The sequence below is a fragment of the Sus scrofa genome, chromosome 15 (genome assembly GCF_000003025.6).
Source record: "Sus scrofa isolate TJ Tabasco breed Duroc chromosome 15, Sscrofa11.1, whole genome shotgun sequence".
In the NCBI taxonomy this organism is placed as follows: Eukaryota; Metazoa; Chordata; class Mammalia; order Artiodactyla; family Suidae; genus Sus; species Sus scrofa.
The window spans coordinates 30,349,575-30,376,545 of NC_010457.5; the positions used below are offsets into that span (position 1 = coordinate 30,349,575).

Below are 26,971 nucleotides of genomic sequence, written 5' to 3' on the forward strand. Positions count from 1 at the left end.
GTTTGCAGCCATTAAAAAAAAAAAAAAAGCGCCAAAAAAAAAAAAAAAAGCAGGGGGTAATAATTCCCACCATTCTAATTACTATTAAAAACGAGTGTTATCAGCCACTGTCATGCTGCGTGTTTGCCGGGTTGTGCAGTCACGGGCCCAGATGGGTCACATGGATTTTCAGGTTTCACTAGCATCAGCATCTATGAGCTGTGGAGCTCAGGGCACTATCGCCCTGGCACTTAGAGAGTTAAAGATCTTGCTCAAGGCCACATGACAGGGAGTTTGAATCTAGAGCCCAGGGCTGCTGTGCCCTCAGCCTCTCCACTGTTAGTCTTGGCAAATATCAAAGATGATGCTGCCAAAGATGATGCACACGCCGGCAGAGAGAAGCAGCCAATGGAAGCAGCCATCCTCCTCCTCTTCCTCTTCCTCCTCCTCTGCTGCTGTGTCCTCCAGAGAAAGCCCTGATCTGCAGCCTCTGCCAGAAATGCCCTCCTCTCCTGTTCCTTGCTTGTCTGCTTCTTCCCTGAAGCCTTCCCAGGAGTGCCCACTTGTTCTTAGCACACAAGCAGTCTAGAGACCTCGGATCACCAATGATGTTTGCAGCTGGCACAGATGGTGTCTGGACCTGACATGGCATCTCTGCTCACTTGGGGTTTGGTCCAGGGTCAGGGACGGGCAGTGGGGTCTCAGGGTATCTGGTCTACCCTTACCCGCCTCAGGGCCATGCAAAGTAGCCAAGTGCCCTGGGGTATCACACCCCTCCCCACTGTCTCGAAGGTCTGGGGCTGGGCTAGGTGGGTGTGGTAGGAAACCAGGCATAAAAGCAGCTCTGTTAACTGGATGTCTTTGCTTCAAGGGCAACCAGCCTTGTCTCACCACTTAGCTCACCTTGGACCACACTGCTGTTAGCAGAGACCACACACTCTCCAGCGGTAACAACGCTGAATTCTTAACCACTAGGCTGCCAGGAGACTCCACTGTCTGCTTTCTATTTGGTGAGCATCAGGCAAAGTGCAATCCGCCTGGCCAGGAAGGTGAGCCTGAGGCTTCAGGGACCCTGTTTGTACATTTAAGGGTTGGGATCCTTTTCAGTGTGAAACTCCAGCCTGAGCCTTTGCTGATCCAGGCCTCATTTTCAGCTCCTGGACACATCCATGAGCCTGGAAGGACATACCCCTCTTGGCTAGGATGGAGGTGGCCACAAGGGACCCACTGGACCACAGTTCCTGGACCTTTGCCCATGGGCTCACGAGTGGGTGTTGCACATGTCCTCCAGCCTGAACCAACTCTGGGGCTGCAGGAGAAGGCTTCACTGGGCAGGGTTTGGGAAGATCCAGCCTGGTTGCTTTTAAATTTTCTTTTCTTTTATTTCTTTTGGGCTGTACCCTCGGCATATGGAAGTTCCTGGGCTAGGGCCTGAACTGGAGTTGTAGCTGCCAGCCTACACCAAAGCCACAGCAATGCCAGATCTGAGCCGCATCTGTGACCTACAGCACAGCCTGTGGCAACGCCAGATCCTTAACCCACTGAGTGAGGCCAGGGATTGAACCCGCATCCTTGTGCCATGTGACTCTGTCCTTTTCTGTCTCAGATTCACTGAATAGGGTGGCCATCTGACTCTGAGCTGGGCCACTCCAAGACCTTTCAAAGGGGACATGAAGCCACTGGTGCCGACCCCTGGAGCTCTGGGGCCGGGATGCCCTTTGGAGGCCATGTGTTGACCTACAGGAGACCCAGGCAGATATCAGCCCAGCTCTGCTCTCCTTCTGCTCTGGGGACCCGGAGACACCCCAATCCAGCACCTGCGGTGCTCGACGCCAGCTTCCGCAGACTTAGGCTTGTTTCAACCAAGCAATTCTACCCAAGATAGGACTTGTGTAAGTGAACAGACCTTGCCATTATTATTACGTAATTTGCACGCCAAAGGGTGCTGATGAACAGCTCTTTAATGAGTGCAAAAACCAGTGCACCCGGGTTCTCCTGGTTCTGACCACTCATTTACTAAAAGGTCTGATGTTAAGGGGCGGTGGGGAGGAAGGCCGGCCCGCTCAGCATCCCACGGGCATTGCTAGCATCAGCAGCCCGGCCCCCAGCCCTACTCACCGTCTGCCGGGCTGAGGCCCCTGGCCGCGGGGATGGCGGGGAGCGTGGGGCTGCCGTGCATGGCGCGGAGGTAATGCTCCATGTGGGGGCTCACGTACGGGTGGGGGGCGTTGAAGGGGGACTCCCCAGGGCCGGCGGGGTGCGGGGAGAGCCGGATCAATGAGATGTCTGAGACGACGGGGCTGCCGCTCAGGGCGGGAGGCCTGTGGAGATAAAGGGGAGTGGTCTGAGAAGGCATGGGCTGTGGAGGAGGACACGGGGGACCCCAGCAAGCAGCAGAAACGGGCGGCCTGTGCCTTCTGTTTCATACGCCAGCATCCCCTGGCCACCCTTCATGTAGAGTCTGATCTCTCATACACTGGCCAGTGGACACAAGTGGAAAGGTCTGAGGGCTGTGTGGCAGCGATGAAAGTCTCCACACACAGGACTGGATTTGCTGGACCATGACCTTCATGGGCCACGCACCTGTGGGATTTGTCACCAAGCTTCCCCAGTACCTGCTCGGGGCCGGACGCACAGCATGAACCAGTAAGTCTTTGTTAAACGGATGGGTATAAAAAATAACCTGAAAATACTAACAGCGGAGGGGAGATGCTAAGAGTTCATTTTCTTGACAGAACTGAGAAAAAGAGGAATCGGGAGATGCCCTGAAAGTGGTGAATTTGGGGCTCCCATGGGATGAGGGCTAAAGTGCTCAGACACAGGAGCAGGTGTAAGGAAAAGGTCGGGGTTAGAGAAGAGTTTTGAGATGGTGAGCCATCGCGAGAACTGTCGAATATCATTTTGGCTCTCCTTACGCGGAACTCCTGCTGACGTTCACCATGTCTCCCTTCTCTGATGCCCACCAACCATCAGGCATGTGGCTGTCGTGGCCTCTCGGGCCAGGGATGGGGGGGCCATGGCCCATCTCTACTGTCAGCCCTCCAGGAGGGGCCGGCCATGCTCAACAAAAGGACAGGACTGCTCCCTGGGGACCTCCAAGCAGCTGCCAGCATGTTAGCTGCAAGGGTGTTCTGTGGCCTTCTACTCTACAGCTTGTCCATATTAAAGAAAAATTGGACTGGGAGGGAGGTAGCTGTGAAACTACAATGAAAGCACTGGGAGGCAAATTTACCAAGATGTCGATTCTGATTTTTTTTTTTTTTTTTTTCAGAAAACAGGGGTCGCTCTGTGATTTCACATAGTGCAAAGAAAAGAGTATGTGTTTGAATCAAACCAATACGCATTAGAATCTCAGTCACTACGAAGAAGAGTAGGGAGGTTCCCTAAAAAACTAAAAATAGACTTGCCATGTGATTCTACAATCCCCCTCCTGGGCATGTATCCAGACAAAACTAATTCCAAAAGATACCTGCACCCCATGTTCATAGCAGCACTATTTACAATAGCCAAGATATGGAAACCACCTAAATGTCTACTGACAGAGGAACAGATAAAGATGTGGCACATATACAGGATGGAATACTACCCAGCCATAAAAAAGAACAAAATAATGCCATTTGCAGCAACATGGATGGGCCCAGAGATCATCATACGAAGTAAAATAAGTCAGACTAAGACAAATGTCATATGATATTGCTTATATGTGGAATCTAAAAAAATGATTCAGCAGTTCCTGCTGTTAAGAAACTGACTATGTTGGCCCAGGTCCCTGAGGAATTGTGAGTTTGATCCCCAGCCTGGCACAGTGGGTTAAAGGATTCGGCATTGTTGCGGCTGTGGCTTGGGTTTGATCCCTGGCTTGGGAACTTCCATATGCTGTGGATGCAGCCCTAAAAAACTAATGAACCTTTAAAAAATAGAAATGATACAAATAAACTTATCTACAAAGCAGAAATAGACAGAGAACAAACCAAAGGGAGAAGGTGGGGAGGGATAAATTAGGAGTTTGGGATAAACTTGTATGTGCTACTACATATAAAACAGATAATCAACAGGGCCTCGCTGTATAGCACAGGGCGCTATACCCAATATTTTGTGATAACCTATAATGGAAAAGAATCTCTAAAAATACAGAATAAAAAATAGAAAAATAAAATACAGAATAAAATATATGTATTCTTTTATCACCTTGCTGTGCACCTGAAACTAACATCACATTGTAAAATCAACTACATTTCAACAAAAATTAAAAAAGGAATCTCAGCCTGCATCGGCTCAGTCACACAGAACAAATAACTTAACCTCGCCAAGCCTCAGTTTCCTCATCGGCAAAATGGGGCTGCCATGAGGATGAAAGTCCCCCCAAAGGGTGCCGGAGACACATTCAATACATGAGAGCTGTCACAACAGCATGAGTACCACACTCTGAGGGCAAAAGCCAGCTGTGCCCAGGAAGCCCTCAACGTTTTCACGTGGGGCTGATGTTGGACGTGTGAAAAGGCGCTGCTGGAATCGGCTACTTCAGTGAGGGAGCGATTTGTCTGTGGGCTGGAACAAACCAGAGATAATTACTGATTATGTTCAACAGTGCATGAAAACTGTGCTTACAATGCAGTGGGATCTAGGACCCAAACAGGTGACATCCAGATGTCCTAACATCTGGGTTACAAAAACTCCCCACTCGGAGGTTGCTCCCCAAGCCCGGAGGGGCACCTTCTGTGATGTTACTTTCGAGCTTTTGCAGGTGTGTTTGCAATGGACGTGCAGCTCCAACAAACCTGCCAGGCCACTTCCAACGCCACAGCACTTTTGCCAACTCCAGTTCTTGGTCTTTTGCACCCTATACCTGGTCAGGGCAAGTCCTTCTCCCTATAAGTCCAGGTCCAGGGCCCTGGTTGGTGGTGCCCTCCCTGAAGCTTGTTGCCTGGCATGAGGTTTCTGCTACCCCCCAAGAGGCACAATTCCTGTCTTAGGTTGGCAGCTCTGCTTCCCAGGGAACCTGGTTCTATCTAAGAACTGGGCATGTACCGGGTGCCTCTGCATCAAGCATCTGGCAGGCCCCCAGCATCCTGTGGGCTTTCAAAGCTATTTTCAGAGCCCGGGTGGTGATACAACTGTAAGCCAGGCACCGACCTTGGCAGAAGGGAGCCTTTGCAGTAAGTCATGGCTTCAAGCTGTTCCCACTTACAAGACACCGCTGGAGGCCAAGCCACCTGCTAGGAAATGGCCCTGAGGGCCAGGGACTTAAAAGGTGGCTTTACTCGGGGCAGGGGAGGCAGAGGCCACGTGTCCAGGGGAGAAGACAGAGTGGGTGACACACCTCCTGGCCCCAGAGCCTTGGTTTTCCCCAGGACGCTCAAGGCAGGGAAGGCTCCAGGGCCTGCAGAACACTGGCCCGGGTTGAGGTCAAAGCAGCCTGTCGTTACTGAAGCCAATGGCCCTAAGTGGCCCATTCAGGCCTTCCTAGCACCAGGTCACCTGTGGGGCCCATGGACCATGGGCGAGCCCCACAAGACAAGCCAGAGATTACAACCCCCAATTTTTTAATTTTTTCCTTTTAGGGCTGCACCCGCAGCATACAGAAGTGCCCGGGCTAGGGGTCAAATAGGAGCTGCAGCTGCCAGCCCACATCACAGCCACAGCAATGTGGGATCCAAGCCCCATCTGGAACCTACACTGCAGCTCACATCAACCCTGGATCCTTAACCTACTGAGCGAGGCCAGAGATGGAACCTGTGTCCTCATGGATACTAGTCAGGTTCATAATCTGCTGAGCTACAACGGGAACTCCACCATGGGGATTTAAAGGCACATGTTCAGGGCACGTGGCCACCTAGGTCTGTCCATGATGACTCCCATCCCACTGGTCAGGTGAGCATTTCTCAAGCAGGAGGCTGGGTGCAGTGTCGTCAAGGCAATGTATACCTGGTTCTGGGGCTGCCCTGGTGGGGCTGGAGTCAAGGCCAATCACAGCAACTGGGCCCGAGTGCCCACACTGCAGAAAGGGACTTGTGTCTCTGTTACCACCCCCTGCCACCTGCTTTCCACCACATTCCTCACCAAGGAAACAGGGAGCCCAAGTTCTTCCAGGCCACCCCCTCCCTGTCCAGGCCCTCTTCCCTTGGCGAGGATGCCTTGCTGACCTCAGAACGGCAGCCCGTGAAGCTAGCAGGGACTGGACGGCTGCCTGAGGGTGAGTGAGAAGCTTGGCACCTACAATGCACTTCACCCTTGAGGGCTCTGGGTCCAGGGATGGAAGTCACTCCCCAGGCCATGTGGCCAGACATGCAGGCAGGGATTCAAGTCAAGTGGGCCTCCCTCCCAGGATGGTGCTGCCTTGGCCCAGGACTCTTCCTGCTCCCACATGGAGCAGTGTCAAGGACTCTCTGTCCCTTGGGTGTGACAGGGCAGGAAGCTCTAAGGGGCCACTGCCCTGCCCCTCAGCAGACTGGACAGAGGATGGCCATGAGGTGGGGCAGCTCACACAAGAGCAGATGAAAGGTTGCAGGGAGCCAGCCCTGATCTTCTGGTGCCAGGAAAAAGCTGTGGCCGCTGGGCCCAGTAGAGGCGGAACTCAGTGGGAGTCTGTGCAGAGCAGAATTGAGTGCTGGAGGCTGGTCATGGGGCCCCAGGTCAGAGCCCGAAAGCAGTGGGGCAGGGCCAGCCCTGATCCTTCCCGCTTACCTGGGTGGCCAAGGTCAGGATGCTGCCCCTCCCTGGGGCCTCACCAAGGGGGTGCAAGGGACCAGAGCAGGGCACATGGTCAGGGTTAACAAGCATTAAGTCCTTTCTGTCCCTTTTCAGCAACAAGCCAGCTTGGGATGTGGAGCATCTGCTGACCTGGGCCACCTAGTACCCCAGACAACAGGCCCATCAGCCAACACAGCTACAGGTGACTTTCCAGACACCTCCTCTGGGAAGCCCCCCCAGATGTCCCCTCTGCCCGTCACTGTTTAGCTGTGCCCTGACCTGGCATTTCCTCAAGACTGGGTGCCATCTGCCATGGGGGTCACATGTATGCATTTCCTTTACTAACTAAATACAAAATGCCCAAAGTAGGCACTTTACACCCATTTTACAGATGAGAACATTCTCAGAAAGGCTATGTCCCTTGCCCGAGTTATGGAACGACAACCGGTCCCGATGGGTCTGGGCCCAACCCCTGGCACAGAAGTGGGTGCCGGTGATGCTCCAGCAGGTGCAGGATCAGGGAGGGAGCAGCACCTGGAAAGAGAAGGACTCAATCCCTGCCCTGTTCCAGTTCCCTAATTGCTCCATCCCCTCCCACACCATCACCACACGCAATAAAGTCCAGCTCTCAGGAGGGCACTGGAACTGCTCCCTCGCACTATGTTGGGAATGACTGACAGTATCAGAGTCACAAATGTTCTAAGAGATTGTTGTTGTTGTTGTTTTGGCTGCACCGAAGGCATATGGAAGTTCCTGTGCCAGGCATCGAACCCAAGCCACAGCAGTGACCTGAGCCGTTCCAGTGAGAACAACAGCTCCTTAACCTGCTGTGCCACTAGGGAATTCTGAGATTATTGTTTTAACAGAACAAACAAAGCCAAATAAATGAATCTCCAATGGCAGACTTCTAAGCATTAGTAATGTATTTGGGGGACCAGGATGCTTCCCAGCAGCCCCCAAACCACACCAATGCAGCCAATCTTCAAGGCTGGTCCTTCAGGGACCAGGGAGTCTCTTTTCTTGGAAATTTGCCCCATCCCAAGCCCACACGAGCGTCTGCATGAAGCATGGGTACTGCCAGGGATGGGGAACCAATAACAGTATCGAGACCTACAAGGAAAGGCAGCTGCCAATGGAATCTGAGCTCTGCTTCAGGCCCACTCCCAGCCACCACCTCCTTCTCTTCTTCCATTTCCACACATGGGCTGTGGGAGCCCAACCCTGGTCTTAGCTGCAGCCCATCCCGACCTTGAACTGGGCAGGGACTCAAGGAAGTGCCCTTGAGGATGGGAGGAAGGACAGATGTGTGAGCTCATTTTAAAAGATTGCTGCAGGCACTCACACACCTGCAGGCCTCCACTGCAGGATGGTGGAGTCAGCCTTTCTGCAGGCTGCTCGGCTTGGATACTACTCTCAGGCATCGTCTTCTCCCCATCAGTCCACTATGAGCTCATCTGAGCCTGATTCTATCTATTGCTTCTTCGCGTATTTGTTAACCTTCCCAACAAAACTGTCCCAGGCACTCACTCAGAGCCTGAGTGGAAGAGACAGAAATACAAATCAGTTTCATAAAGCTTCCAGAAGAGGAACCAATCCCCTGACTGTGCCTGAAGGCTTCTCGGAGGAGGTGACATTTGGGCTGGGTTCTGAAGGATGAATAGGAGTTTGCAAGGAAGTGCACTACAAATACAGGAAGTGGCAAGTGCAAAACAAGGCTGGAAGTAAGGATGTGTGTGTGAAGTTTATATCCTGGGGGAAGCAGCACAGCCCACGGAGAGCCTTGGGCTGGATCTATGTTGGACTCACTTCCCTTCCTCTGCTGCGGATGAGGGCCATGTAACTCAAGCCCAGATGATCAGAGAGCTGGTGCTCATATTCCAGGGCAAGAGAGCAGCTTTGGCCGATATCTCTGGGAAAGAAGTGTGCTCTGTCCACAGGGGTTGGCTATGCAGGTAAGATGAAGCCTGGAGCTGCTGGGAGCCTTGAGTAGAGAGGCCAAGAAAGGAGACAATATACAAAACACCAGAGCTGGGAGCCATAGAACCAGTTTCTTGAACTGAATACCCATCTGGCTTTGCTGGAAGCTAGTATCCTCAGCCTTTTCAGTTATCTGAACCAGGATGTCTGTTTGTTTCAACCAGTCTGAGCTGTTTTTCTGTCTTAAGCAGCTGCCAAGGCCTGTCAGAGTAAACCTTGACTAATGCAGCCCCCATCCTGTCTGGAGTGCTCCCTTGCCTTACTTCCTGTGAGGCAGACTTGCACTATAGTTTCTTGGGCCTGTATGCACCCACCCACCCCCACCCCCACCTGCAGGGCTGGAGGACAGGGCAGCAGACAGCGGGGCGGGGTGGCGGGGTGTGGGGGGGTGGGCGAGGGCAGCTGAACACGAGGCACAAGCAGGGGTCTGAGTGAGAGGAACAGCCAACTGCCTCCTGCGTGTGTGTGTGTGTTTGTTTGTGTGTGTGTGTGTGTGTGTGTGATTAGTGGCAGTGGCCTGCAGCAGCCAGGCTGATTCCGCTCCAGGAGGTGAGTCTTGTGCTTGCCCCATTGTCCATGCTGGCCTGCTGGCCGGGCCTTCTCTTCCTCCCAGGAGGCTGCACACAGGCCCGGGAAAGGGCCTCTTCTTAGCAGGTTCTTTCCTCTTCTGTCTTTCCCTTTCTCCCTCTTGGGAGAGGGCCTGCAAAGTCTCTGGACAAGATCTCAGGGCCAGGCCCAGAAACCAGGATGGTGGCCGGGGCGGGGGGTGGAGAAAGGAGGAAAAGGAGCAAGAGGCTGGACAAAGCAAGAGGAGACCCAGCTGCCGTTCCGGCCTAAGCGGGCATTGCTGCGGGAGCTGCTGCAGACGGCGTGGTCAACATTCCCTTCACACCAACTGCGTGCAGCCCATCCAGCCACTCTGCAAGGCAGGTCTTATTACTTCCATTTCAAAGAGAAGGACACTGAGGCTCTGGGCAGTTAGGAACCTTGCCCAAGGCAGCTGAGCTGTAGGTGGCTGAGCGCCTTTCTGACTCTGTGATGGCAGACACGGTCCTTTGACATTGCCAACGATGCAGGAACAGGCAAGCTCCCGCCACAGCCGTCTCGGCTGCCAGAAATCCAGCCTGGCGCCCCTTTGCAGACATTACCTGGGCTGGTCTTCATGCCAACCCTGGGCGTGGGGGCCAGGTGGAGGGGAGCTGACCCAGGTGGGGAGCCGGGGCTCTCTGGTCTGTCACTTCTCGTGGACCTGGGTTGTGCATCCTCGCTGGCAGGATGGGGCAGCCATGAGACAGAAGCAGCTCAGCATGGAAAGCGTGCACTGTGTTCCCAGGTGCTTAGTAGGTACTCAGCCCATGCCTGTCATCACTTTTCTTATATTTATCAGGTGAGCAAATGGAAGGGAGTCAGGGTGGAGTGGACCCAGCCTGCATCTCTCCGCAGCCAGCCCTGCCCCTTCCCCACTGCTGGCACAAAATTTCTGGAGGGAGATGAAAGGAAAGGCCAAAACGATGCAAACGCTGCACGCCAGTGTGTATCTCGGCCTGGGCGGGCTGGGCCTGAGCAAGCATGCCTAGACCCTCGGGGCCGGGTGCCAGCCCTGGGCACTGGAAGGATAGATGGTTCCTAGAGGGCGCTGGCTTCCTCTAGGCTGGAGGCGGAGTAAGATTTTATTGATGGGAGGGGTAGGGAGGGTGTCCGACCCCTCGGGCACAGCCCCAGCCAAGGCACCAGGGCAGGAGCCAACGTGCTCCATAAGGCAGCGAGGAGGGGATGGAAGTGCAGGGGTTGGAGCCCCTGGACCCACCCATGGCGCCTGTTTGCAGAGGAGAACAAGGCAGGGCCGAGGGTGCTGACTCATGCAGACGCAGCACGAGCCATCAGGGCAGACTCTCCCACTCAGGGGTCAGCGGCCAGCAGGAAGGACCCTTGGCCACCCAGAGATGCTCCTTCTGATGGCTCTGTTCAAAGACATTCTGTGTGGGTCGGTAGGGCCAGAAATAGGTAGGAATAAGCCCTTCAGCCTCATTTCACAGACAGCATGACTGAGACCCTAAGCAACAGCAGCACAGTCAGGGAGGGGTCCGCGGGAGCAGCAGATCCGGAATGCCCAGGTGCTGGGCATCACCCAATCCTAGCTTGGCCTATGGGCCGTCATTGAGGATGAGAAAGAAGTCTGGTCACGTGGGGCTACGGGCATGAAAATCTCACCGCCAGCCTGCTTCTTGGGGTGACCTGCAGCCTTCATGGCACAGGAAGACCGCATGGCTGTGCAGTCCAGTGTCTGTGTCTCCTCATGGCTTCCTCTCTGGTCCTAGGTCCTGCTGGGCGTGCTCCTCACGGTGCTGGCCCTGGATGTCTGCTCCTCCGCTCAGGCCCTTCTCCTCTTCAGCCCTGCCCTGTCCCATCCCCAGTCCCCTGTCTTCCCCCTCAGATGGGACCCTTCCCCGTAAGCCTCCCACCCCATGTCGAGGTCAGGCCCCGGACATGGAGGACGGCTCCCAAACTGGACCCTGAGCACGTCCAACCTGGCTGGTCACTTCTGCAGTGATGAGCTCACGCAGGGCCTGTCTTCCCACTGGATAGGCCGCCCGAGCAGCAGGCTCCAGCCCCTTCTGCTCACTCACAGGCACATGCATGTTGGATGGATGAGTGGATGGATGAATGAATGCATGAATGAATGAAGCAGTGAGTGTGTCCGGTGAAGAGCGAGGCATTGTAGCAGCAGACCGGGGTTCCTCGGCTCACTCCCAGCTGTGTGGCTGGGAGGAATTCATGTCCCTGTTTCCTCCTCCATAAAGAGCAGTCATAACTCAAGACATAAAGAACAATCATAACACAGGAGCAATCAGAGTGTCCTTACAAATACTGATGAGCGGAGAGCGGGTAAGTGCACGAGGCTGATAATATCTCTCAAAGACGCACTGGTGTCCTAATCCCCACAACTTGTGAAATTACTTTATTTGGAAAAAAGGATCTGGCAGATGTGATTAAGGTAAGGAGGCTGAGAGGAGGAGATGACGGGGTAGATGAGGATTATCTGGGGTGGATGCACAAGTGTCTTGTGAGAGAAGCAAGGCAGAGGGAGACTGGATGCAGAAGAGGAGGAGGTGCTGTAACCATGGGGGCAGAGGCTGGAAGGATGTGGCCACAAGCCAAGGGGTGCCGGTGGCCTCCAGAGGCCGGAGGAGGCCAGGAGGCCTCCTCCCCTACAGCCTGAAGAGGGGGCACGGCCCTGCCGATACCTTGATTTCCACCCAGTAATGCCAATTTTGGACTCTGATCTCCAGAACCATGAGAGAGAATAAATTTCTGTTGTTGTAAGCCACAGAGTTGTGGTAACTTAGGAGCAAAGAGAATGTGTAATACATTCTGGCGTTGCTGTCATTATCACTGTCACCTTCCTTCTGAGACTGTCAGCTCTTTGGAGCCTACTCCCCAGTAGGTGACGCATCAGTGGCAGGTGACAAGGAAGAGGAGATCCCCTCCCTGCTGCGAGGGCATCTGAACCCCACCTCCCTGGCTCTCAGGGACCTGGAGCGTGTCTCCCCGCCAGCCGCCTGGATTACACGGTTGCCGGCTCCCCAGAGCTGAACTCACTCTGCACGCAGCCTGGACACGCCAACCCTTCCTGCCCCGGGGGCTGCTTGCTTGTGTGCACAGGTCCTGCCTTGGGGCTGAGAGGCCACCACCCACTGGGATCACAGGGCCATGGGTGGGGTGGGCAGACTCTGAGAGGGGAGGCCATGACCCCTTTGCTATTTCTAGCAGCTCAGAGCCAAGCATCCACTTTGGCCTTGGGCCCACTGATGTGCCAGAAAGCAAAGGAACTCCCCAAAGCTGGCCGTGATGCTCTGAGCTACGTGCTTTCCCAAACCAGGGCTCCCCCAGCACCCGGGGGGCAGGGCGGGCTTGGGTCTGCTCTCATGAGCATCCTGCACAGCAAAGCTGCTGCCCTCGGCCTGTGAACACACAGACATAGAGCTCCCTGGCACCCACTGGGGTTCAATCTCTCCGAGGCTTTTTTTGCTGGTTTTGCTGTTTCTGCTTTTCTTTTCTTTTTTTTTTTTTAATTAAAATTTTTTTTTTGCTTTAGGGCCACATCTAGAGCATATGAAAGTTCTCAGGCTAGGGGTGGAATCAGAGCTGTAGCTGCTGGCCTATTCCACAGCCACAGCAATGCCAGATCTGAGTCAAGTCTGTGACCTACGCCACAGTTCACAGCAATGCTGGATTCTTAACCCATTGAGCGACGGCAGGGATCAAACACGCATCCTCATGGATACTAGTCAGGTTCATTACTACTGAGCCACAATGGGAACTCCCAGTTTTTTCTTTCTTTCTTTCTTTCTTTTTTTTTCATTATGTGAAACTGTACATTGGTAGGTAACCTTATCACCTTTTCATAGGTTAATTCAAAAAGTTCCAGAAATCAAAATACACTAAGGGGGTTTGCAACTGTAAGATGAAGAGTGGCTCCTTTGGGAAATCCCTAGAGAATTGCCTGTCCCCAAATCAGAGGCCAACTGGCACATTCTGGTGCCTCTGGGCTGCATTCTGTCCCTGCGGGGGAGGCTCTGTGAAGCAGCAGAAAAGACACCTGTAAACAGGGGCTGGAACACAGCAGCCAGCCACTCATCCATTTGCTCCTGTGCTCGCGCCTCATTCCCTCCACCAGCCAATGTTCACTGAGGTGAGGAGCTGGGGTCTGAAGACTCAGCAGGAATCCCACACCCAGGAAATGCAGCAGGAGCTTTCAAACCCGACTAAGTCCTGAACCAGGGTATCTGGTCAATCTGTACATTCCCAGGGTCCACTCTGTACCTATATGTGCATGGATCCCAGCAAAGAGCATGAGAGCTCATGAGGCTGCAGTAGTGACAAGCCGTTAGGAAATAACGGTCCCCCAAGCCTAGAGTTCACTCTGGTGTCTTGACAAAATCACCATGCTAGACTATTCACAATAGCCGAGACATGGAAACCTAAATGTCCTTGACAGAGGAATGTATAAAGAAGATGTGGTATCTATACACAATGGAATACTACTCAGCCATAAAAAGGACAAAATGATGCCATTAGCAGCAACATGGATGCAACTAAAGATTACCTATCAAACTAAGTGAAGTCAGAGAAAGAAAGACAAATGCCACATATTGCTTATATGTGGAATCTGTAAGATAATACAAATGAATGTATGTACAAAACCAAAACAGACTCACAGACATAGAAAACTAATATGGTTACCAAAGGGGAAGTGGGGAGGGGCTGGGGGGACTCGATGAATTAGGAGTATGGAATTAACAAATACACATTACCATATATACAATAGATAAACAACGAGGATTTACTGTATAACACAAGGAATAATATTCAATATCTTATAATAACACACAATGGAAAATAATCTGAAAAAAAATATATATAATTGAATCACTCTGTCATATACCTGAAACTAACACTACTATAAATCAACTATACTTTAATTAAAAAAAAAACCATGTTGGGACCTCTGGGATCAAGAAGGGAGAGTGGACACTGACTGTAGCCTGTAAACAGTACACAAGGTGCTGGAGCAGAATGAGGGGTGGGAGGGAAAGAATTCATTCACTCTGCTGGGGTAATCTGAGAAGGCTTCCTGCAGGAGGTGGCATCTGAGCTGGGCTTTAACTCTTACAGGGAATGGAAAGAAGGCAGTGAAGGGGGGAGGCCTGGTGTGCTGAGACAGGAAAATAGCTGAAAAAAAGGGTGGGTCAAGTTGGGAATAGAGAGCAGAGTCCAGGGGCTGAAGGTCATACCAGACAGCTGGGTAGGGGGAGAGCATGTAGGGAAAACCATGAAGGAAATGTCAGTGACCTGAGCCGGGTTTCAACAGGAACTCTCCTTCATCCTGATGCTTCATCATGGGAGCCAAAGAGAGCAGGCGCAGATTGGGAGATGATATTTACAGCACAGACAACCAATTGCCCAATGAATAGCCTTAATATATAAAATGCTTAGTCAAATTAATAGGAAAAAGACAGCTCCATAGAAAAATCGGCAAAATGGCTGAACAGGCATTTCACAAGAAGGAAACATTATTGGCCAATAAACATATGAAAGAATGTAATCAGCTTCATTAGTAATAAGGGAAACAGAAAAATAGTTTCACAAGAGATGCCATGTAGGCAACAATTAAAAGGCTGATGACATCGCCCTGGTCATAAGGATGTGAGACAAGCTGAGGCCTCCAATGCCGCTGGTGGAAGTGAGGCTTCGACAAAAACTCCGGCAACGTCCAGGAGGGTTAAAACACAAATACCTGGTGACTTAGCACTTTTATTCTCAGACATTTATTCTAAAGAACGAGAGACACGCGAGGCCTGGAGGACAGTTTTGGAGCATTCAGTGTAATGATGTTCAAAACAGCAAAAGCACAGGTGCCTCCCAGGTGCGTCAGTCCAGGCTGCTTCAGAGCAGCGAGAGTGAACGAAACAAGAGCACCATGTGATGACCCTGGAACATTCCGAGACCCGTGAAAATCAGGTTCCTCAAGAATCCCTGGGCAATGAATCTGTTTATACAAAGCCCACAGAGCAAAAGAAAACAACGTATAATTAGAACAGTTAGACATCAGGAGAACTGTCACAGAAGGCAGCGCAGGAACAAGGTGACAACGCCAGGTCCCAGGACCCTCAAAGATGCTGCCACACCCCCAGTCCTCAGGCAGAGCTGGGTAGGCTGGTCATGCTTACTCTTTACCTGTAACCACGCTCTTGCTCTTCCTTTGGGTGTCTTCAATATAATACAGCCAAACTTCTAAAAAGGATGGCTGGCTAGAAGCTGGACGAGTGGACAGGAGTTCTGGAATGGGCAGTCAAGGGACTGCAGGGCTGTCATGAAGCACCTGTCCACACAGACTGCTGGAGGGTGCCTGAGGGGCCAGTGGTTGTCTCTGAGGTTGCCCAATGGGCTCGTCTTGGCTGTGCCATCTGTCTACTGCCCAGACTCCCTCCCGGCCAGCCCCAGCCCATCCTGCAGCCTGCTTGGGGACTGACACACATCTGTATACACGTGCCATCCGTTCACCCCTCTGCCTGTCCTGGCCTCGTCCCAGACCTGCATTCCACCAGACCTAGCCAAGTGCCAGCTCTCAGCTGTCACTCCCCACACAGAGCAGTCCCGTAATAAAGAAATCACTGTTTTCAGCTGACAAAGAGCAGATTTCTTACTAAGTAAACACTGATGTTTTGGTAGGGAAATTGGGTTATAAAGTTGCGCCTACAAAGGAGGCCAGACAGATGGACTTGGTTAAGATCTAGCCACACAGGCAACAGGGGTTGATTCAATCGCTCACTCTTTTAGCACATTTTTCTTCTCCTCAGAGCAGAAGGATAGGAAGGTTATCGGCGCTTTCAAACATAAAACCCCAAAAGCATAAAAAACAAGAGGGACGTATCAAGGAGACTTTCTTTTGCTAGCAAAGTGATGACTTGTGCAGAGCTGGGGGTGGGGGCGTGGGGAGGGGTGGATTCCAGTCACATGTTTGCGGAGCCTGGAACACAGCCAGCCCCCGGGGAAGAGGCCCAGGAGGAGTGCGTGGATTAGGCTCCCGCTTCAGGTACCCGAGGAGTGGCTTCACCTCTGGGTATGTGGATCCTGTGTCTGTAAGAGGTGCACCCTGGCTGAGCACAGCTGAGCAGAACCTTCCAGAAGGTCACAGCTTTAGGGGGATGGTCAAGTCACAGGGCAAACACAGGGGAGCCAGGGTGGGAATGAGACATTTGGTCTTGGGGGTGAGGGAAGGGCTTCATTAGACTTCTCTTAGGGGTCTGGGTTTAAACAAGGCCTTGGGGGCGGGGGCACCTACAGGAAAACCCTTCCTCAGTGAGAATTCTTGCCTGGCCAGCCAAAGGGGAGTGTGGAATTTCCTTTCCTGGATGCCTGTCAAAATGCGATGGATAATCCCAAATAGTTTAGATAAGACGTCCTGTCTTCTCAGAGGTGGGTGTGCCGTCAATTTTTACCAAAATTTGAGTCCATTAGTGTGTGCTTTGGAAAGGGCTGGGAGTTAAGGCCCCTCATTGGAACAGTGGCAATTCCAAGAAGGCTGTGGAGCCCCCGGCAGCTGGGTCTCAGGGTGGGATGGGGAGAGGCAGGCCCCGGGTGCCTTCCTGCTGATAAATGTTCTCCATCCTGCTTTCCTGGTGCTCCTGGTTCTCTGACCACCACCCAGCCCCCCGCCCATCAGAGCAGCCCTCTGCAACTGCCCATTCTCCCCCTGGCCTCCCCTCCAGCCCCCAGGCCATGAGCTACCTGTGAGCAGCAAGACTTCCTCCTTGGCCTATATCCCTGAGCCTGAAGCCAGGCAGGCACACCGCAGGCAAAGGGGGAATGTTGTCAAGTGAATGCCGGCTAAGAACTCCCCCAACTGAGTGAAGCAACAACTAAAAGCTACTTTCCTTGAGCAGGTTAAGCTCACATCTCAGAAATGCAGCTCCTGGAGTTACCGTCGTGGCTCAGTGATTAATGAATCCGACTAGGAACCATGAGGTTGCGGTTCGATTCCTGGCCTTGCTCAGTGGGTTAAGGATCCAGCGTTGCCATGAGCTGAGTGTAGGTTGCAGACGCGGCTCAGATGCCACCTTGCTGTGGCTCTGGCATAGGCCGGCAGCTACAGCTCTGATTAGACTCCTAGCCTGGGAACCTCCATATGCTGCGGGAGTGGCCCTAGAAAAGGCAAAAAGACAGAAAAAAAAAAAAAAAAGAAAGAAAGAAAGAAAAAATGCAGCTCCTGGAAGGAGAAGATGAAGGAAAGGGCTTGCTCAACATATTCCTCCTCTGTGGGGACCGGGGCATATAACTGATGCAGCACTGCTGGCTGCAGTGATGCAGCTGCAACAGGATCCAGGGACGGGGCGCTGCTCATGAATTCCCTCAACTAATTATTTTTTTTGGCCATGCCCACAGCATGCAGAAGTTCCTCGGCCAGGGACTGAACCTGCACCACAGCAATGACCCAAGCCACAAGAGTGATAATGTCAGATCCTTAACCCACTGAACCACCAGGGAACTCCCAACAAATGTTGACTAAGGCTGGCAGGAGTGAACCCGAGTGACAGCATTTGGGACACAGGTAAATCCAGCAATAAGGAATTAGGTTTGGCACATGGATGCATTCTGGGCACTGGCATCAGCTTTTACCTAGAGTAGACAACACAGATGTGTTCAATGGGAAAAGACCCCCCCCCATCATCTCAAAGGCCAATTTATCCACCAATACCTGAAATTTTACTCTTAGTGATTAATTCCTTTGGGCTGATTCCTGTACTGTTCCCATGCTTGGCAGCACGGGTAATACTCCGTAGCCCTAGAACCTACATCGAGATGCCCCTACCTCTTCTAGGACAGTCACAGCATAGAGAAGAGCTCGGGCTTAATGGTCAGAGCTCACTTACTGGCTGAGTGACTTTGGGAACCCCTTAAATTCTGGAAGCCTCCAATTCTTCTGCCCTATGAAAGGCAGAGAATACCACCCACTACACAGGGTGTTGAGAGGACCAGCTGCAATACCCTCCGCCCAGCACCCCGTGGAGTGCCTGAAACAAAATGTGGGTTTCCGTCTGGTGTTGACAGGAGCATGGAAAGAGCAAGCAGCTGTCCAGCACTCCCTAGGCACCAGGAACTGTTCTCTGCGCTTTACACATGCAATTCTCACAAGTACCCCTTGTGGAGCAGAGTTTTGTCTCCACTTGAGAGATGGGGAAACCGAAGCTCTGGTGGCTAAACAGCCAGTCCAAGGGTAGAAAAGCCATAGACAGGATTTGAAACCTGGCTCTGCCCTGTTCTGTCTACATCCTAGGGGTGTGGGATGGAAACTGCCAAAGATGATGGGGGTCCAGGGGGTCAGGAGAGGAACCAGGAAGATCACCTCTCAAGCCCACAGGACCTTTCTCCACGGGGCAGCTCTGCACACCCTCCCCTGCTGCAAACCCACCTCGTTTCTGCACATCAAGATCAGCTTCGTTCCTGGGGCCCCCTCCTGCCCTGGGCTGACCACACAGACTCTCTGCAAAAGCCCAGAGTCAGGCAGCACCTCTTCTGCGGGGCCAGGCGTTCAGCAAAGATCAAAGAGCAGGCCGCCTTATCAGACACGCTCCTCATTAAACTTTTACAGGCGGATTCCATTATAAATGAGCTGTCTGTCCCACGCTGCCGCCAAACGAGATGCCAGAGCTGGGGATTTGAAGCCCTCGGAGCGGTGAGGCTTTTGCACAGAGGGCGGGGAGGGGTCCTCTGGGGTCAAACTGCCAGGGTTCTAATCCCAGGAGTCAACCTCCCCATGCCTCAGTTTCCCCACATATTGTGATGATGCTGCCTTCCTTGCAGGGTGCTTGCTGATGGGCATTAGATGACATAATCCAGAGAGCTGGACACAGGCTGCTGTGACTACCCCTTAGGTAGTCTGAGGCCAGCGTCCTGCAGCCCAGAAAGAGGAAGAGACCTGCCTAGAGGGCTCTTCAAGGAGAGCCTGCCCAACATCTTGGATCAAGGCTCCCCGTCTCTCTGTCACTCAGTCCTCTGACAGCCATGGGAGCAGGGAGGGCTGCCCTACAAACGGTCTGGTCCTGGGATTTTCTGGGCTCCTTGTCAACCTGCTGGGCAGCTCTGGGGAAGAAGTGGTCAACCACATGGGTGGTTTTGTTTTTGCTTTTTACAGCCTCACCTGCACTACATGGCAATTCCTGGGCTAGGGGTCCAATTGGAGCTGCAGGCACTGGCCTGCACCACAGCCACAGCAACATGGAATCTGAGCTGTGTCTTCGACCTACAATGCAGCTCACGGGTTAAGAACCTGACTAGGATCCATGAAGATGTGGGTTCGATCCCTGGCCTCGCTCTGGGTTAAGGATCCGGTGTTGCCATGAGCTGTGCTGTAGGTTGCAGACGCATCTTGGATTCCGAGCTGCTGTGGTTGTGGCTGTGGTGTAGGCTGGCAGCTGTAGCTCCAATTCGATCCCTAGCCTGAGAACTTCCACATGCCACAGGTGGAGCCCTAAAAACAAAAGAAAAGAAGAAGAAGAGGACCATGAATCCTTCTGCCCCTCTCAGTGCCTGGCTGAGGACAGAGCTGCCAGGGCCCCAGGACAATGCAGGTGGTGAGTTGCCGGCCAAACTGGCTTCGAGTTCATGAGTCCAAGATGAGCAGGTGCCATCTTTATGGAATGCTGACCTTGGAAAAGGCCATCTTCGAATCCTCCCCAGACTTGAAAGTTCATGGGGTCAGCCAGCAACAGCCAAGAAACTCACTTTCTTGAAGGAAGCACCCCCACAGCGGGGCTGACCATCCCCACGGATATACAGCTGCCAGGACCAAGCGAGGCTCCAGGCTCAGACATCAGAAACAGCTCGGGGGGTTGGGGGGGCAGGAGTGGGGAGCGCTCTGTGCGATTTGCACATGTGACAAAGTGCACAGGTGATGGTGAAGGCCCTACCAGCTAGTGTTCCAGCTTTTTCCTTAAAGGGCCAGTGGTTCCTGCTTTTTCCTTAAAGGGCCAGTGCACTGACTTTCCATGAGTTGCTGGCAAAGCCCCAGAGCTATCTGTCCCTAAGAGCCCATCTTCTCTCTTCCATGCTGGGTGGCCTTGGCCTGTGACCACTGGAGCACTGCTCACCAGCTACCTCAGGAGCAGGTGATCAGCAGGACAGCAATTCGTGGGTCCGGAATCCTGGTGGGTGCTGGGGGTCATGGATGACAGAGGTCAGGTAAGGAGCCAGGCGAGTGGACTGTCCTCCCTGGGGCTGAGGTGCTGTCATTTCCCCCTTTCCTCTCCTCCCCCACCTCCACCCCCCAGTATGTGCACCTCCTCCTGCAGACTAAGAGTGTGAGATTTAGGTCCACTGTGGGCAATGGACCTGGGAAGGGGTGATGAAAAGGAATCAGGACATTTTTAACACCCATATTTCCTTTTTTTTTTTTTTCCTTTTTTTGCCACCTCCAGCATATGGAAGTTCCCAGGCCAGGAATTGAATCCAAGCCAGAGCTACGGCTTATACTGGATCCTTAACTCACTCACTGCACCAGGCCGGGGACTGAATCTGCACCTCCACAGAGACAAGCCGGATCATTAATTCACTGGGCCACAGAGGGAACTCCCAACACCTCTATTTTTGAGTTGTTATCATGGAGAGAAAATGCTAGCTCTATGACCCTGGACAACCAACACACAGCTCTGGGCCTGCTCTCTTGAGTATAAAATAGGCAGGGTGGCCTATAGGTGCCTATAAACATGCAGATTCCCAGGCCTCCCTCAAGCCAGAAAGAGCCAGGACTTCTGGGGTCAGGGCTTAGGAGTGTGCATTTTGACACATCCTAGTTCAGATTTGCAGCCGGGTTTGAGAAACTTCTCCATGGGATGGTCTCTCTAACCCTTCTGGGTGGGAAGCAGCTGGAAGTGGTCCTCTCTGAAACCCCAGAGCAGGGCTGGGATGGAAAGGATCCGGAAAGCAGTGTGGGGAGTGGAGGACTGACCCCAGCCTCCTGCAGCAGGACCTCCTGCAGCAGGAATGTGAACTTCCACCCTCCCTGCAGGCATAGAGTTAATCCTGGCCCAAGCAGCCCCCACTCCTGCACACACCAAGGAGGTGGGGAGCTCCTGCTGAGGGTCCTGCCGTGCCCCGCCCCAGCCTTAATGCCCACGATGCCCACTGAGCCTGTTCCCAAGAGGCACGGCCAAGAGGGGACCAAAGAGCTCCTCTTCCTGCCTAGCAGTCACCAGGGATGGGGACACTGCAGGACTTTCAGTGCCGCCCTTGGGAAACTGGGGGGGGGGGCACATCCCCACCACAGGGCAGGGGGAGTGGTGTCAAAACCTGCCCAGCAAAAGCACTCTCCCTAACCATTCGTGTCCCCATCACCTGCGGTTTTCAGAGGTGACAGGTGCTGCACCTGGAGCCCCGGAACCATCAGAGGGTTTCTAAGCTATGCAAGGTCTGCTGTGGGTTTGCACCTCCAGGGGACTGGGGAGGGTGGCTCTGGAGAGGGCTGGGGTGCAGTTGACCATGAGGATGAGGAAGCCATTCAGCCACACTCTGACCCACCCCCTGCTCCTCCCACATGTAGCTGCGTGTTTGGAGTAGTGTTCCGGCAGCTCTAGCGGGTCTCCTTCCCACCCCTACCCCCTCTTCTCCTGTCATCCTCTGACAGCGCCTAGGGTTACCCTGAAAATAAATGAGACCCCACCTCCCTTCTGCTCCTGGTGGCCAGAAGGATAAAGTCCAAAGTCCACAACTGGGGGAGAGTAAGACCCTTCCTCCCTCCATCCCCAGGGGTACTTCTTCAGCTCCATTTGCCACCTTCCCACGGCACAGCCACCAGACAGCGCACTCTTCCAAGGTCTCACCCTGGCCAGCCTCTGTCACAGTGAACCCCCTTCTCTAACAGGTCGGTGATAAGAATCCTGGTTACCATCTACTGCATGTTTCCAAACTGTTCTAAATGCTTTATTCATGTTACCCCATTTAGTTTCTTTTTTTTTGGCTACACGCACAGCATGTGGAAGTTCCCAGGCCAGGGACAGAACCCACACCACAGCACTAACAGAGCTACAGCAGTGACAATGCTGGAGCCTTAACAGGCTAAGCCACCAGGGAACTCCATGCCCCATTTAGTTTTCAAGATCACTCAGTAGATGAGGTAGGTACTATTATTGTGCCCTTTTACAGATGAGAAAACTGAGGTTATCCATTCAGTTTAGACAGCTGGTAACATCCCAAGCCTAGTGCCTTCAGTGCTGGGATTCAAGCTCAGGTGGCCTGGTGTGGTGGTGGCAGGTGGAGCTATGCCCACTGGGGTCCAGAGAGCCAATGAGCAGCAGTCCTGGGTGCCGAGCAGCCACAGAGGCTCGGGCAGAATGATGGGAGATGACACCGCACCTCATTTGCTGCACAGCGTTTGTGTAATTAGACACATTTGGAGCCGGCGAGGAGGAGCAGGCTACCGCAGGGCGTGATGGATTGGGCGCTCCACCAGGCTCCGACCATATTAATCACAGACGCCACAACCAGGGGGCCATTCTTCTTGCAGGGTTTATCCTGTTTCCCATCTGGGACACCCCTCTGGGGGGATGAAGGGGTGGGGTTTCCACGATCCGAGTCTAGTCCTGAACACTCACTGTGTCCCCCGTGCACCCTGTGTTCTGGGCAGGAACCAACTGTTCCTGGGATAATTCGAAGCTGTTACAAACCCACTGCTGCAGGAGACGGGCTTGTGGGGAGGCGGAGCCTGTTGGGGGTGGGGGCTCCACAACCCCTGAGCAGAAGCAAGCAGGCCCATCTTGCACGGAGGAGACATGAAAGGCGGTGCATCTCTCTGAACTCAGCCTCTGCGTCTATAAGATGCAGATTCTGACCGGATGTCACAGGGCAATCAGGAAGGTAAATTAACACAGCAGGACTGGGCTTCAGTGCAGAGCCCCTGCAGGCCCTGCACACAGGGTTGACACCTGCACACAAGACTGACAGCTGCACACATGATTGACACCCTTTACTGTCTTCTGCTGGGTGATGCAAAGCTTATCACCAGGGCTTGGTGATCACAAACGAGCTGAGTAATGCCATCCAGAGATGTCCACGTCCTAACCCCTGGTACCTTCTTGGCAGATGTGATTGAGATCAGGATTCTGAGACAGGAAGATTAGTCCGGACTTCAAGGCCCTAAAAGCAAGCACTGCCATCCTTATAAGAGAGACAGACAGAGAAAACTACAACAGCGGAGGAAGAAGGTGATGTGATGGTCAAAAGGCCATGCGAGAGGCAGGAATCACCGGCCGAAGAGTGCCGGCAACCTTTGGAAGCTAGAAAAGTCAAGGAAATGGATTCCGAAGGAAACGAGCTCTGCTAATACTTTGATTTTAAGCCCATAAGACTTCCTTCAGATTTTGGCCTCAGGAACGGTCTGAGAATACGTTTTAAGCCACGGAGCATGAGGCAATCTATTACCCCAGCAACAGAAAACGCTACACAGCCCTTTAGGTACGAAGTAAAGAGCCATCCGGGACAGTGAGTGACAACTGTTTCCACAGGCCTGCTGGCCTGGCTGGACCTCCCCTGCTGCCTCTCACCTCCCTTTTCTGCTTTTCTGGGTGCTCTACCCACACCCTGCCCTTCACTGGCCAAGAAGGAAGCAGGCCCAGAGAGGGGACAAGCCTGTGTCCAGCCCTGAGCTGGTAAGTGGTGAGTGGCAAAGCCTGGAGAAGACTCAGGGGCCACCTCCTGGCCACAGCTCTCCACTAACCCTGGGAGTGAGAGTCCTGAGGGGCCCTAGTTTAGTGACAGGGTCCTGCCTGCAGCCAGAGCATCTTAAACCTGAGCCTGCAGCAGCATGGCCTGTCATGGGTGCTGAACACAAATGGGAGGCCTACCCTGGAGCCTCTGACTCAGCAAGTCTGGGCGGGGGACTGAGACTGCATTCTGAGCAGGCTCCGGGGGGGCGGTGCTGAAGCTGTTGGTTCAGAGCTTTAGGGAACCACTGACTTAGAGGGCAGTGCCCTAACAAAGGGCTAAATGAGCTTTTGAGAAGGAATTGTCCAGACCGATGCAGGGGACCTGTGGTCATACCTGGGCTCCCAGGAGAGAGGCCAGTGTGCAGCCAAAGGCCGGGGCTCGGAAGACTGTGGTTAGATTTCCAGCTCTCCCACTCCCTCAGTGGGTGATCCTAATGATGGCTTATTTAACCTCTCTGTGCTGCCTCAGTTCCTTCTTCTGGAAAATGAGGATGGCATGAAATGCACACCTTACAGGGTGGTTGAGAGGATTAGGTGAGATGAGACGTATGAAGTGTTTACAGCAGAGCCTGCCCACAAGGGTAGAGTTATTTCAAGACATGGCAGTTGTCAATGGTGAGGGCTTCTTCTTCCCCCTCCCCACCCCTCACACATCCAGCACCTGCAGCGTATGGAAGATCCCAGGCTTCGGATTGAATTGGAGCTGCAGCGGCCAGCCTACGCCATAGTCACAGCAACACCAGATCCCCGTCGCATCTGCCACCTACACCGCAGTTCATGGCAACCCTGGATCCTTAACCCACTGATCGAGGCCAGGGATCGAACCTGTGTCCTCATGGATACTAGTCGGGTTCATTGCTGCTGAGCCACAACAGGAACTCCTAGGTGAGGTCTTCTTATATCTCTATCCTGGCCCCTAGGTATGTAGGGACATAGGAGCCAGGATGTTCCCCCAACACAGTGTCACAAACCTGCCTGGACAGTCCCCCAGGGAGTGCTCAGCATTGCCACGTGTCTGACCAGCACAGGGCCCCTTATAAGGAACACTTCACTGCAGGCCAGCTGTGCCCAGGATCAGTGTCACTGAACCAAACAGTTCTCCAGAGCAGAGAAACAGCCATACAATACCCTCCTTAAAAGGGACTCAGCTCTCCTGATACTGAGAGGATTTTTTTTTTTTAAACTCATAGGTTTCTTAGATGCCACCCAATGAGCAAATCTGGGTTGCTCCACCAGCTGTAAAAGAATGCACTTTCCAGAAACTTCCTGAGCTGTGGTCTCAGGCACCTGCAGCTGGAGAAGCCTGGGAGGCGGGCAGAGGGTGGAGATGGTCCCACCTCCCATCAGGTGGACACAAGCCTGCCAGCAGCAGCTCCTTGTCATATGAAGACCAGCTACAGACATCAAAATAAAATGCAAAATTCCAACATGTCACAGGGGATCACTTGAAGGGACTCTTTATGTTGCAATCTGACAATTTGAACAATACAGTACATAGTGACAGCGATCAAGTATAACTTGTAGAAGAACATGAATATCCACACATTCATGTGATAGATGTAAATGAGCAAATAAAGAAAGAAATGGGAAGGAAGGGACAGCCCTTCCTTATAGTGGATTTACAATCAATAAATGTGGTAGGGATCATGGAAATAGAAACTCACCATTTGGGAGTTCCTGGTGGCTTAGTGGGTTAAGGATCTAGCATCATCACTGCTGTGGCACAGGTTAGATCCCTGGCCTGGGAACTTTTGCATGCTGCAGGCATTACCAAAAAAAAAGAAAGAAAATAAAGAAAGGAAGGAAGAAAGGGAGAAAGAAAGAAAGAAAAGGAGGGAGGAAGAGAAAGAAAAAGAAAGAAAGAAAGAAAGAAAGAAAGAAAGAAAGAAGAAAGAAAGAAAGAAAGAAAGAAAGAAAGAAAGAAAGGAAGGAAGGAAGGAAGGAAGGAAGAAAGAAAATCACCATTTGGCAAGTATTAGTAGTTACCATTTTTGGCAAGAATCAATGGACGTTCAAGTGAGTGGGTAAAAAATATGATGAGACAGGAATTTACATTTTATCAAATTATTGCCTCGCAAAAGACTTATAATGACAAAGGGACTAACTTTCAAGTGGAGAAACATGGCAGACCTCACCTTAAGCAAGCGATCCAAGTTAGTATCTCCAAGGATGAGAAGTACAGCTGTCACGGGTCCCTGACACGATGCACCAGGAGGGCACAGCACCACATCCATGGGAGCAACCCCCACATGCATCATCTGGATTTAATCATGAACCAACACCAGGCAAACCCAAATCGAAGACATTCTCTACAGTATCTGGCTTTTCTTCTTCAAGAATGTCAAGGTCATATGTAAACTGGTGCAGCCACTATGGAGGACAACACGGAGGTTCCTCAAAAAATTAAAAGTAGAACTATCATATGATCCAGCAATCCCACTCCTGGGCATCTATCGGAAGAAAACCATAATTCAAAAAGACAGATGCAGCCTAATGTTCACTGCAGCACTAATCACAATAGCCAAGACATGGAAGCAACCTAAGTGTCCATCAACAGAGTAATGGATAAAGAAGACGTGGTATGAATATACAATGGAATGTTAGCCTTAAAAGAGAACGAAATAATGTCATTTGCAGCTACATGGATGTACGCAGCTACGTGGATGTACCTAGAGATTATCATACTAAGTGAAGTAAGTCAGAGAAAGACAAATACCGTATGATATCACTTATATGTGGAATCTAAAAAAGTGATACAAATGACCTTGTTTACACAACAGAAATAGACTCACAGACATAGAACACAAACTTATGGTTATCAAAAAGGAAGGAGGGGGATGGATAAATTAGGAGTTTGAGGTTAACATTACACACTACTATATATAAAAGAGATGATCAACAAGGACCTACTGCATAGCACAGGGAACTCTACTCAATATTTTGTAATAACCTACATGGGAAAAGAATCTGAATATATGTATAAAAACTGAATCACCATGCTGTACACCTGAAGCTAACACAACACTGTAAATCAACTATACTTCAATAAAAAAATAAATTATAAA

General features: G+C 52.2%; 1 protein-coding gene across 4 annotated transcripts in view; it reads right to left on the reverse strand.

Moving 5' to 3' along the window:
* GLI2 (GLI family zinc finger 2) overlaps positions 1-26,971 on the reverse strand; it is a 267,745-nt gene that overhangs the window by 37,047 nt on the left and 203,727 nt on the right. For all 4 annotated transcript variants that reach the window (XM_005671643.3, NM_001315712.1, XM_021074615.1 and 1 more), the window contains 1 exon segment: positions 2,098-2,300. In XM_005671643.3, coding sequence (XP_005671700.2) covers positions 2,098-2,300 — 203 coding nt within the window.